The 12,772-nt window shown below is 42.2% G+C and overlaps 4 protein-coding genes across 4 annotated transcripts; 2 read left to right on the forward strand and 2 right to left on the reverse strand.

The window, feature by feature from the left end:
- Window positions 1-1,493: 1,493 nt before the first annotated feature.
- LACBIDRAFT_321614 (uncharacterized protein) lies at window positions 1,494-2,588 on the forward strand (the record flags this gene model as incomplete). The annotated part of the gene is made up of 8 exons (XM_001874458.1): window positions 1,494-1,602; window positions 1,719-1,725; window positions 1,760-1,795; window positions 1,874-1,988; window positions 2,156-2,176; window positions 2,216-2,244; window positions 2,360-2,429; window positions 2,505-2,588. 8 exons carry the CDS (start codon window positions 1,494-1,496, stop codon window positions 2,586-2,588), a joined length of 471 nt encoding a protein of 156 aa, XP_001874493.1.
- Window positions 2,589-5,297: 2,709 nt separating this feature from the next.
- Window positions 5,298-5,617, forward strand: LACBIDRAFT_305155 (G beta-like protein; the record flags this gene model as incomplete). Its single annotated transcript, XM_001874459.1, has 3 exons — window positions 5,298-5,321; window positions 5,377-5,458; window positions 5,511-5,617. 3 exons carry the CDS (start codon window positions 5,298-5,300, stop codon window positions 5,615-5,617), a joined length of 213 nt encoding a protein of 70 aa, XP_001874494.1.
- Window positions 5,618-5,746: 129 nt separating this feature from the next.
- On the reverse strand, window positions 5,747-6,325 carry LACBIDRAFT_305156 (uncharacterized protein; the record flags this gene model as incomplete). The annotated part of the gene is made up of 1 exon (XM_001875024.1): window positions 5,747-6,325. One exon carries the CDS (start codon window positions 6,323-6,325, stop codon window positions 5,747-5,749), a length of 579 nt encoding a protein of 192 aa, XP_001875059.1.
- A 261-nt stretch (window positions 6,326-6,586) lies between these two features.
- On the reverse strand, window positions 6,587-7,156 carry LACBIDRAFT_321615 (uncharacterized protein; the record flags this gene model as incomplete). Its single annotated transcript, XM_001875025.1, has 2 exons — window positions 6,587-6,708; window positions 6,823-7,156. 2 exons carry the CDS (start codon window positions 7,154-7,156, stop codon window positions 6,587-6,589), a joined length of 456 nt encoding a protein of 151 aa, XP_001875060.1.
- Window positions 7,157-12,772: the final 5,616 nt, after the last annotated feature.

Here is a 12,772-nt window from a genome sequence, read left to right on the forward strand (position 1 = left end):
GCAAAAATACTAAGCGGTTATGTCTGTAGAGGCTTTGGAAAATGGCTTGTTTTGTCTAAAACAGGCCAAAAATGACCAAAATGGCACAAAATGACCACTTTCTGGAGGCTCTACAAGCATAACCACTCAGTATTTTTAACTAATTCTTTGATAGGCTTATTCATATTGACCAGAGATATGTTCTGGCTACCTCCCCAATTAGCGCATTTTTTTTCAGATGCCAAAATGGCCTCCAGAATAAAAACCTTCTCAAGGCTCCAGCTTTCACTGAAATTAGTCCATACCAAGGGAAGTGTAACACAACTACATAATATAAAAGAATACACAAATACATTTGAGGTACAATAGATTCTTAGAAAGAACCAGAAAAATGAACCAACCTTCATTCTTTTTGCACTCAACTGTACCTTGGGTCATGGGTCGACATCCTGGGGCCCCCTTGTGTTCCTTACCACTAATTAACCCTCTCTATTCTTTTGACCAGGATGTTTTTAGCATGCTTATTGATCATAAATCTTTGTTACCCACAGGAGGTGGAAGGTTGTATTATTTATGGGAAAGCTCATGGAAAGAACAATGGAATAGAGAATATACATCAAGAGATAATGTTTTGTAAATATTGAAGGATACCAAGCTGTCACTCACCATCACGCAAGGCCAAAGCAGAGCAGAGTGCCACCGAACACAGCTTGGGCTCTGCTCTGATGACCAAGGCCATCAGCTTGGCTTTGGCTTCAAAATGGCATGATTTTGGCTGGAGGCCAATGAGAAGACCAGGGACCCAAACAGGCCCTTAGTAAGGGTTCTTAGTACATACACCCTTGGCTTCACCCAACGAAAAAACTTCCAAATTGCACTAATTGAGCTTGTCCTCCCATTTTGGCTGTTCCCATCACCCACTGTTTATCTTAGCAGAATCTTATCCTTTGATTTTTTGTTTCTTCACAAGAACTCCATTGGATTGAATAAATAGCTTGTTTAGAAGCCACTGCTTGTCGCCCAGACTCCTCATAGCAGCAAAGAGAGTGTTTGGGCCATGTTTGCAGAAGAGTGAGATGTTTGGTGCAACTAATTACATACTCAATTCGAGGTGACTAGAGGCTGACACTTAGCAGCAGCAGCAGGCACCTTGCTTGCTGACAAATACACTGCTTTGCACCAATATGATGCAACTTTTTTTTTCGTAACAAAGGAAACAGTGTTCAAGAGCTATAGCGCTACATAGTTATGTATATAAACATTGGAGCTGGCGCTAAGAAAGAGACGACGATATCATGTTTTGAAAAGACCAGTTGTTTGCACCGGTTTGCTCGCTCGCGTGCGCCATATGCATCCGTAGAAAGTTTGTACATGCTTGCCCGCTCGATATGCAAGAAAAGAGCCCGATGGCCCCTGGAAAGTTTGTTTGTTCATGCTTGCTTGCTCGCGTGCGCGATATGCAAGAAAAGACCCCCATGGCCGCTGGGTAGTTTGTTTGTACCTGTTTGGTATTTATGACCCTGGGAGACCTTGACAAGCAAGGTGATGTCATCCCAGGCTGGAATACCCTCAACACGGACCTGTTCAAGGCCGCGTGTATTCAGTGGAGAGCAGGTGATGACTGTATGTCCTATGTCCATTCGACACAGGGTCTGGCTACCCAAAATCAAAATACTGGTCATTCAACATTAGGACGGTGTAATTCCTTATGTCATGATCTAACTGTACACATGCACAAGTTCATCCGTGAGCATGAAGAAATTGTCCTTCTTGCATACAGGTTCTATGGTAATGTCTCTGATTTTGCACTGTGTTGGTTCGTGTGATATGACCCTGTAAACCTTCCCCATTAATTCTCCTCTCATCAGTGTTACCAAAAGACAATCCATATCAGGGTGCACTGGTACCAAATATTGCATTGGGATGTTCTTGCTGTCATGATTGAATCTAACCACTGTGGTGTTACCTTCATGTCTCAAGAATTCAAGCAACCTGTCTTGATAAGCCGTGTACTTGGATAGCACAGAGCTCCTTAGTTTGAGACAGATTCTTCTTGTTGCCAATCACTCATCTGCTAACCAGTAACACACTGCTCCTAAACTCTTCGATTACCTTGTTATGAAAGAAGTTCCGAAATGTACACATACCTTCATCATGTTCTGTAATTCCGATGCAGGATCCCATGCTGGGCTTGGGGGTATGCCTTGAATGGACAGCATAGGAGTTCCCGGCATAGAACTTTCTGAAGGAGCATGCCATGGGAAGGTCTGTGACAGAGGTCTTCTTTTTTCATGTTGTATTGCCTTTATGGGTATTTCCTCATTACTACGTGTTTTGATTCAGTAGAAATCATGTGGTTGTTTAAGCCCTTATGAAATAGACAGTTCCGTCAATTTGAATTGCTTCTTTTGCAAGGTGGCATCAAGTTCCACCACCACAGTATCATCAATGTGTGTGGATATAGGGACTAGCATGGTAACAACCGGTAAAAAAACCATGGTTTTACCAAATATGGTATGGTACAGTACGGTTACTGCGGTTACCGGTACAACCGAGCCTTTTATGCCGTTCTGACTTCACAGCTCAAATATCATAATGTCACTCTGTAATTTATACTTTTTTTCTGTTCTGGAGGAACAATATACTCTTAATTGTCATTTAGACATATTTTACTCTTATTTTTATTATTGTAATTAGGCCTAGGCCCCAAACTTCGTGCAAACCTGGCTGATCCCTCAAGCCAAAAACTCAAATCTCATGAAACAGAGCCTGATTTCAATGTACAGCAGGTAGAAAAATGCCAATAAATTTGGTTTTATTCTCTGCAGTATTTGGAGTCAATATAACCTTGAACTTTTTCCAAATATCATGCAAGCATAGGCGAAATGATGAAATGCATCTTGATCATTAATAAATTTGTATACAGTTATTTATTTTAACTTGTCACGCTTTGTAACCCTATTAAACTCATTTAGCGGCTTGGCAGTTCCGGAAAACCGTGGAATTTATGGAAATTCCATGGTTTCGTACCGAATGTTACCGGTAACTAAAGTATGGAAATTTCCGCGGTATTACCTAAACCATGCTAGTCCTTATGTGGATACGATCTGGCCAAGGTAACCCTTGAAATTGTTCCTCAGAACGATGATTTGCTTTCCTTTGTGATGCATGATTGGATTGTCCTTCAGATTGACAAACTCCCTTACTTGTTTGCATACACCACTTTCTATCACCTCATACTCTTTCCACACCGTTTTTGGCACATGGGTACCACACAGGTCATAGGTGCATGGAAAAACTCAGCATCAGATATGGGAACTGTCATCTATAATTGCAGTTGAGTATTTCTTTTTTTTGGAAACCAATGAAATCTGTTACCTCTGTTGAAATTTCTTGGTTGCAGAGGGTCAACACATTGTTCAGTGAATTGAGAATGAATCCCACTGTTCCAGCATGAGGCCCGAACAACACCCTGGCATTGTCTCCAACTTGGAATTCTTGTCGAAGCTCTGTCAAGCACACAACATGTAACAGATCCTGGGAAGGTATGAATATTTCTGCCTCCCCATCTTGAATCTAGAAGACATTCCCCTCCAAACCTTTGCACCTGCCATCTACAACCAACATGTGGTCTCCTGAACAGATGGTCATTGCTGCAATATGGTGACATGTGGCATTATAGATTGCAAAGGGAATGTCAGTGCATCCATCAAAGTCGTGCAATTCACTCCTCAATGGTAAGCAAGATGAGTGGATTATGAAATCAGAGTCAACATCGTTCCACAGATGATATCCATCAGCAGTGTGGGTCTCAGACTCTCATTATTATGGGAAAACCAGGTACTGTTTCATTTTTCGAAGCTTTTGGCTCCCATCTTTTCCTGACCGCTTCAGGATCAAACAGTTGTCACCGTGGTTGCCCGCTGCTGCTGCGTTTCTGTTTACTGGCAGTATCGAAGTTCATCCAAGGAACCACAATGATATCTGCATGTAGAGATCTGGGATCAACATGGCGAATATATCCAACATCTCCTGGATAGGTTCCTTTTTGAACTCTGATCCAAGTTCCAATGGAAGGTGTGTAAATTGGACTGCCAACCAAACATGCTTGTGCTTCATCCACCTTTAAAGCCCTGACAACACCTGTTTTGAGATTGTCAAGTCTGTGTATGGTCTCGTTCATGACCTTGTAAGATGTGGATTCAATGAACACCCGCCCTGGATGCAACCTAAGTGCCACTGCCGTCTGAACCAAAGGACGGACATTACCCCAGCACATGAAAATTTTGTGTATTCATAGTACCATCGTCTCCTCCATCCCTGGCTTGGTTCTGCATGTCAGCCAGTAAACAAAACCTGCTTATAACAGTTCGTACCTGGCATCCGACCTCATAAAGAGTAATCCTCTGTTTGTGGGCCATCATAGTCCAAGACATCATGGACACTGGTTCCTTGTATTTGAGCACGTTGAATGAAGTCCCGCCAATTGGCTTCCACGTCATCATCTTGTCCTGTGAATTCGTGAATTGGGGTATCCATAATTATCCATTGATGTTCTGTATTTGTTTTTTTAGCTAATATGTCAATATCTGCAAACAAACCTCTGTTTTGGGCTCAGCGGTGATATTTTTGCTTCTGCATATGTTTCTCCCACTTAAAAGCCTTGCAAATCATTCCAAATATATCCTGTGTTTTATTTACATTTAGTGGAATTGGTTCCTCATGCACCCAAATGTCAGAAATGGATGGATTGGGTCAACTGCCTTTGGATGACCTTTGGGGATTGGTGCTTCTGCACAACAAATGTAAATAGTTCCAAAAGCTTATTCTGAGGAGATCCTTTGTACCCTACAGCTTTGTTCCATCTATTGTATATTCGTTCTGAAACTACATATGGACTACAAACAATTGATTCCTCAGTGTCATGGCGAGTGAGTGGTTGTGGGAGGAAAAAAGGCAACAGCAAGCGCACTGAGTTGGTTTTGACAACGGCTACCTTAGGGCAGCCTCACATCTTTTCACGTGATCCTTGTAAGGCTCCCCTAAAGTCACTCAAGCCAATAGACGCCAAACCACACAAACACACTCTCCCGCTCACTCCCACTCATCATAGATACATTCATAGTAGAACTTTACCTTAGCTGTAAGAAGTAAGCGTAGGAAACGAAATAAAGAACAAGAAGAAAGAGAATCGTAAAAAAACAAAAAGAAAGATAATTGGAATGCAGGAATGAGGAACAGGAGACAATTGGCCACCTTTTTTGTTCTTTGTGGTCTATAACTGACGGGATGATAGGTATCCTCTATACCTGCCTACGATGAATTCAACCACCATCCCTACGGTAAGTACTCAGAACATGCATCGCAATGGCCGTTCTCATACGATCTTAGTTTAAGTGCAAGCAAACACTCACTCGCCACACTAATGCGATCAATACCCTCCAAATAAGCCAAGATGGCTCAAGGCTTCTCAGCAGAGGTGAGCTTGCGTCGATCTTAGCAGCGTATCCAATCTAATTTATTTTACACAGGCGATGATTGTCTTGTTATAGTTCAGGCCAATAGACGCCAAATCACACAAACACACACTCCCGCTCACGGGAATTCGGGGAGAACTAGGTGTTGCACCTGCAATTGAACGAGTATCCGGAATGCACTAAATTTTGTTGAGATAGAATATATACAGAGTAGATTGAATTTATGAGCCAAGGGGCGAACTTCGATCAAAAAAGCATAAGAAACGATCATTCCAACACTTAGGAATTCCCTAAATCATCCCCGTCACCGAGGCTAACTGGTCAGATTGCATGGTAGGTGGTTCATAATTTTTGAGCCGCGGAAGTGGTTTTGTTGGATCTTTCAAAGCACATCGACCATTCTTGTATTTCGCGACCTTCAGAAGCTGACCGCTAAGTGGCACAACGAGTTCCCCCTCCATCGTTGGATGGAGGGGCAGCAGATATTGTAATGGTATTTCTGGGGTTTTGAAGTTGATTGAGACCTTCGCAATACTACCACCAATTGCGGACAAGAATTGCGCATACTTGCCATGGTAAATCCCCCCTTCATACCGTTTTGATGGATCATGTACTATCAATCTGAATTTGTACTTTTTGAAAGTTTCATCGGCCAACCAATACGGAACTGCCTCTGGCGGTGTTTCGTCCCCCTCATCCTCGTTTTGCCAAGGTGTTCTTGACGAAGGGTCCCATGCTGGACTTCCTGGTATATCTGTGGGGAGTGGAAGAGGAGTCGAGCATATGAGAGATGATGGTCCTGCCTCTTTTACGGTGGGAGCTGTCAATTGGGAGATGTTGCGAAATTCAGAGAGCGGCCCCGAAAGCATATCGTTTTTCTGGCTGCGAAAGCTATGAGTCAATTGAGTCAAAATGAAAGATGAACTTACAGAATGCGTAAATGGATGAGAGGAAAACATTCAACTCTCATTCTGGACACAGCTGTAGCATTCAGCTCAACCTGTGCGTCTCCTTGCGGGGTCGTAGATTTGATTCTTCCGTGGTAACCTTTAAAATTCCTGTGAACCACACCTACTTCTTTGCCTTCATATCGGCGGTTGGGATTTTCGTTTATTCTGACTTTCCGGCCTTCATCGGGATCCTGCTTCCTTTTTTTGTTGATCGTTTTGACGATTGTGTACTGCCTGTTTGGGGGTGGGGGCGGTATTGGACGTATTGTTGTCCACACAAATGGCGAGGAATAAAATTTGACCTTTGAACACAATGTCCTAACCTAAACAGGGTAAGCTACAAGTAAGGACCTCTCGACCCGTAAACATTACCTCTTTCTCCTGCAAAATGTTAACAACGGAAATTTTTGAATCACCTTCAATTCCAGATTCAACAGCCGTCACCCATCCTATAAACCCGGGATTCGGGTCTGTCATAATCTGGACCTCATCCCCAATCTGGAAGTTTCTTCGTAGATAGGGCATCAAAATCCCCTGAGTGATGCCCTGTGTGGGTATAGTGACCTGAACTTCCAAGCCGTCAATTGCTTCGACTTCTCCCAATAATCCCTGATACTCTCCAATGAGAATCTTAACCTGATCTCCGAACCGGAGACACTCTAGCATGATTCTGTCCTGAGTTTTAGTCAGAACTTTCTCTGGAACATCGTAAGAAGGCTTGAACATCTCCAGTTCAGCGATGGTGGGCATTGCCCACTAGTAGCTGCCATTTACATCATGTAAAACCTGGCATGTACCATAGAAGTTCCTGCTTAGCTACCGTGAATGAAATGAAATGAATTTTCATTCATTCACGGCAACTGTTTCATTCCAAGTCATTCTAATTCATTGCCGTGGAGAATGAAATACTTTTCATTTCATTTCATTTTTTTCTTCATTTCTACTGACAAGAATGAAATTTATTCTGTTTCATTCATTCCTGGCGACTGTTTCATTTTTTTATTTCATTCCACCATGGCAACTGTTTCATTTTTTGCTTCATTCTTCTGTTTCATTCATTCCTGGCGACTGTTTCATTTTTTTTTTTTCATTCATTGCCATGGAATTTTTATTTCATTCTTTCCAGGCAGTTATTTCATTTTTGTTTCATTCTTTCAGGCAACAATTTCGATGTTTTAATACACATCTAAATAAGGAAATAATATACAATTATACCTGATATGTGTTGTGCCCTACTGCAGTGGTGTGGGAGGCTATATGGGGGTACTTTTGCATTTGAGGCTCAAATACACAACAAGATAGGCATGCTGTTGCCAAATAAGGCACTTAAATATTTTGTATCAATTACATAATCATTTTCACAGCTCTAACAATGAAATAGGCACCTGCGAAGAATGAAGCAAGGAATGAAACAGTTGCCATGGTGGAATGAAATAAAAAAATGAAACAGTCGCCAGGAATGAATGAAACAGAATAAATTATCTAGAATGAAACAGGTGCCATGAATGAATGAAAATTCATTTCATTTCATTCACGGTAGCTAACCAGGAACTTCTATGGTACAGCTCAGGAGTACATGATGTAAGTGGTAGCTACCAGTCCATTGCCTCCGCTGGGATGTAAGAGTTTGTGTCGAGTTCGTGGAGTAGTAGGTGACCACATTCGCAATATACTTGTTCGCGACCTCTTGGGTCCGTGATCTGGAACCGCCAATTTCTTGCAGAAACGTTGCTAGGACCGAGAAGGTGTCTCACTTCAAATGCATTCATTAACTTCTGTGGTGGGCGTCCAGAGGTTTTCTTGTTTTCAGTAAAGTTGTGCCGAGGGACAACAGCAACGTCGATCAGGAGAGACCACTCGTCAACATATCTTATCAGGGCGATATCGCCTTTGTATAGTCTCGGACGCCGCAATCTGACCCAATGATGGAGCATTGGAGTGTAGGTGTTCCCTTCGGTCAAGCACTTCAGGTAGTTATCACCAGGAACGGGTTTTGTTTTGTTCGGAGTAACATGGGGGACATGAGTGAGCATTCTCTTGGCATCCTCTATTGAAGGCGCTTCAATGAAAACTCGCCCAGGAAGGGTCGCACATCCAAATGTGGATAATGCTCCTATCGCAGGGATTTCGACATTTAGCACCCACTTCGTGATGTTGAACACAGTCATTTCCTCGTAACCGACCTGCTGACGCGCTTGTAACTCGTCCGCGCTGTATAAAAGAATTACGCACTTTGCATGGTACCTCCCACAAATTATCGTTATCGTGAATTGCCCTGGGTTCAGGAGAAGATCACCCTACTGCGATAGGCGTAGAGGTTGATGCACGTTCGTGAGCACGCTGAACGAATGAATGCCATTTTGAGCCCACTCCAGACTCGTCTTCACGAAACACCTTCGCCAACAGGGTATGGGTGATCAGCGAATCACCGGCATCCTCAGACTCCGACTCATTATCGTCGATCAACGAGTCTACATAAGTGCCTGAGACTCAAAACGAAAAGATTGGATGCACACGCACCCAAACTACCATCTAATTCATCTTCACATTCCTCGGCGTCCGTCTCTACGGCCTCCACATCGACAAAGCGGTTCATGTGCGATTCCGGGTCCTGGAGAGACGATAAATGTTAGGATTCCTTGGCATCTCAGTATGATACAAACGTCGCGCACGCGTTTTTTGCCTTGACTTTGGGACGAAGAGCTCTGATTTGATTCTAGTAAGACTAAATTGGGAGCACAACTGTTAGTACCTACTACTATAGACATAACAACTTGCGACTTGTGCTAATGAGTTTGAGAAAAAGAAAACAGAAAACAAGCGATCAGGGTTTGAGGCATCAGTGTTGAGGGCAGGTTCACAAAAGGTCACGTGATGTTGACCTTCGCAATTCTCCACTCAACCTAAGACTACAAACCTCTAGGAATATGCGGTAACAATTGGGTTACATATTTAGATAGTGTGTCCTTCGAAATAGTAGCTATGAGAACCTGCATGAACAAGGACAGGATAATAATTAAGATAAACTGCCATAGCCCAATAGACGTTAATCGAGGCGGTGGAACCGGGCGTTCTACACCCTGTTCTTCGTCAGGCTAGATAAAACAAAAATAAATGTTATTGAATCAAAAAGCTGATGAACAGACATACCGCAACTGTGCGCCAAATCTTAATGTCGACGTTGATATCTGTTGAACCTGTGGCCAAAAGACAATGATTTCCAATGGAGTGAGCCTATCATCGATCGTTTAGCATAAAACCAATTTCTGATCTTGATCAACTAACATCGACAATCTGAACCAGGCCCGCTGAAGAATGATAGTTTCAGAAAATAGCGCTTGAGAGTAAGACACAACCGACGTACATGGTGCATGACAGAGCGCAGCACAGAACAAGCCGGTATTGATGTTGAAGAGTCAAGGGGAGCCGTCATCACTACCAACCATAATTAAAACACCTCCCAGAGCTGAAGCGACAACTAGGGGGATGTTGGTATGGATTGGGTGTTGAAAAGATCTTGTTGGGCGAAGTGGTGGGATTGAGTAAACATCGACCCCATCAACTAAATTAGACACAATGAGAGACCGATTGTCGGCCGCGACAACCGCGTGGCCACTGCGGAGAAGTTACAAAATCAAAACGAAGGGAGGGTACCGGCTGAACTTACATTCGAGTAGGGAGTTGACATCTCCATTGCAGGGCCCAAGGCTCAATCTTGTAGCTAAGTCTAATGAAAGGTCATCATTAAATCTTTGAAACTGGTGGAAGAAACACACACTTCATGAGACTCCAAGTAACAGATCAAGAGACAGCCCAGGCTGTAAGAATTGACCAAAATGTGGTGGATTAATCCAATTTTGCCTATTACACAGAGCATGGATCTGCCCAGCTGGCCAAAAGCAACTTTTGTCCACACCCTTTTTAATTCCAAAAATGGTTCTAGAAAAGATACAACCTATAATAAAATATACCCCTAGAATAGGTTTTATGAAAGAATATGGTTTTATAGCATCTATTTTTAGCCTCAGTTTGTTTCTCATTTCTAACAAATCTAAATATAGTTCAGATATGTTTTATGATTGAAAATTCTCGTAAATGGTACATCCTGGGATCATCATTGATGACTGGTATATTTTCCTATATTCTGTGTATGTTTTCTTTTCCCAAAGAGCATCCAGATATGTTTTTTCTCAGGATCCAGTATGTTTCAAATCTAAATATAGCTCAGATATGTTTTAAAATTCTCATAAATGGTACATCCTGGATCAGCATTGGGACTGGTATGTTTTCCTGTATTCTGTGAATGTTTTGTTTTCCCAAAGAGCATCCAAATATGTTTTTTATTGAGATCCAGAATGTTTGTGATTTATTACAAGTCTAAATATAGCTCAGATATGTTTTATGATTGAAAATTCACAGAAACAGGACATTCTGGATCTGTAATGATAGGTTGTATGTTGTCTGTGTTCTGTGTATGTTTTCCTGGCCAAAAGAGCATCCACATATGTTTTCTCCACATCAAAATCCTTCTGCAAAAGCTGCATTTCACCAGACTATTCCAAATGTGATAATTCTCATTTTTCTTCTTCAAATCTTGTGTTACAGCCACTCAGAGCTGCCAAGTAATGTAGAAATATATTTCCGATTTTTTGAAAAAATTTCCGCCTCAATCAGAGGTGCGGAGATGATGGATGTGCAAGTCATGTTCCAGATGACCTTTTGTTGTTCGGGGCTTCAAGGTAACAAACAATCATCAACAATGGTAGTTTCCGAGAGGAAAACCATGAGAGTGCATTTTAGAGGGTGTCATTCAAATTGTTGATGGAATTGACTTCATATCTCTTTATTGCAACTGGTTTATATCATATAGTATGTATTTTGTACTTCAATTCAGCAGCTTTTCGGATGGATGGCTCAGGTTCCAGTTGGATGACGTTCCCGAAGGCGTTGCCACACAAGTACAAAGAGTTGCCCTCCAAGTGCACAGATTCAAAAAGCACGGTTATTCATCCCTTACACATGTATTTAATGAAATTTAGACATTTTAGCACTCTGAAAGTAGAACACAGTCCAACTATTCATTTTTCGCATCCATGGCGCTCTCCCAAGTGGATGGATGCGACGTAGCGAACTTGGATGACGTGTCTGAAGCTATTGACAAACAGATGCAAACTTGTCAAACGAGAACAACTGAAATTCAGCAAGGTGAGGAAGGGAAAACTATACTGAGAATGGTAATATATCTCAGGATGTTTAATTTACAACTTTGGACTTATCCTATTATCAGAAGTTTACTGAATGTTGTAGAGAAAGGGGTATCTCAGTGTTTTAAAGGTTAAAAACATATCATTCCAGCAAGTTTTAAACTAATACATGCCAGCTATATCCCACCAGCATCCAGAGCATAATTAAAAGAAATTGGGACAGGCAGTATCAAATTTTGAGTGAAAGAACACATCTGAAAGTCTTGTTCCAACTTTCAAAATTTTAGGAGGGTTTCAAAACATAGAATTGTGTCAGGAAATCTTGCTCTGCTTGCCTCATTTTGAGGGAATCAGAGTTATATCCTCCCAACTAAAGGTGGATGTTCATATAAACTTTGTCAGGACTATATTCAGTTTGATAATGAAGGATTTGTGGTGAAAGTGATTGAATAGAGTGTATTTCTTCTGACTTAAACTATACTGTGTCCACTGAAACTACCCTATGGCCATGAAATTTACATAGAAGTATTCAGGATGAAAAAATGAATGAACCCACAAATTTTCATGGAAATGAGAGGATTGTGGGGATACAGGCAATGGGATAGGTGTAGCTGGGTCATGGTAAAGCAATTGAAAGTGCCGGAAACTCAGCTGTAGATTGAAATTCCTCTGACTTTTACTCCCTGCCTGGTAAATACATAGAGCTACCTATCTTAAATGTTAGTGCTATTCCTTAGGACCTTCAAATGCATTTTTCTGTATTTTTTTCCCTCAATAACGAGTGCGCGAATGAGTGCGCGCAGTGCTCCTTCAGCGCTCGGCACTTTCCGAGCGCTGTTGATGGCTGCTCAACCAGCCACGTCAACGTCTCTGCCACTCCCCATTGTGCCTTCCGCTTGACAATCAACTGGTACGTCGACTCTATGCCACTCCATCACGCCTTCCGCTTGACAGCGATCTAGCGCCGCTCGATGAACTGCATCTATCGCTCACAACAACCACAGCAACGACTTGGCAAACACCAAGTCGCTCGCCCACTACCACTCGAACGGCAACGGATGACGAGCACCCAGCACCTTGATTTCGGACACGGTAAGTGGTAAGTACTTCCCATTCCTCATTCCTCCCAACCACCTTTCTGAGACAACACCACAGGATGACT

This window comes from Laccaria bicolor, genomic scaffold, assembly GCF_000143565.1.
Source record: "Laccaria bicolor S238N-H82 LACBIscaffold_2 genomic scaffold, whole genome shotgun sequence".
NCBI classification, from domain to species: domain Eukaryota; kingdom Fungi; phylum Basidiomycota; class Agaricomycetes; order Agaricales; family Hydnangiaceae; genus Laccaria; species Laccaria bicolor.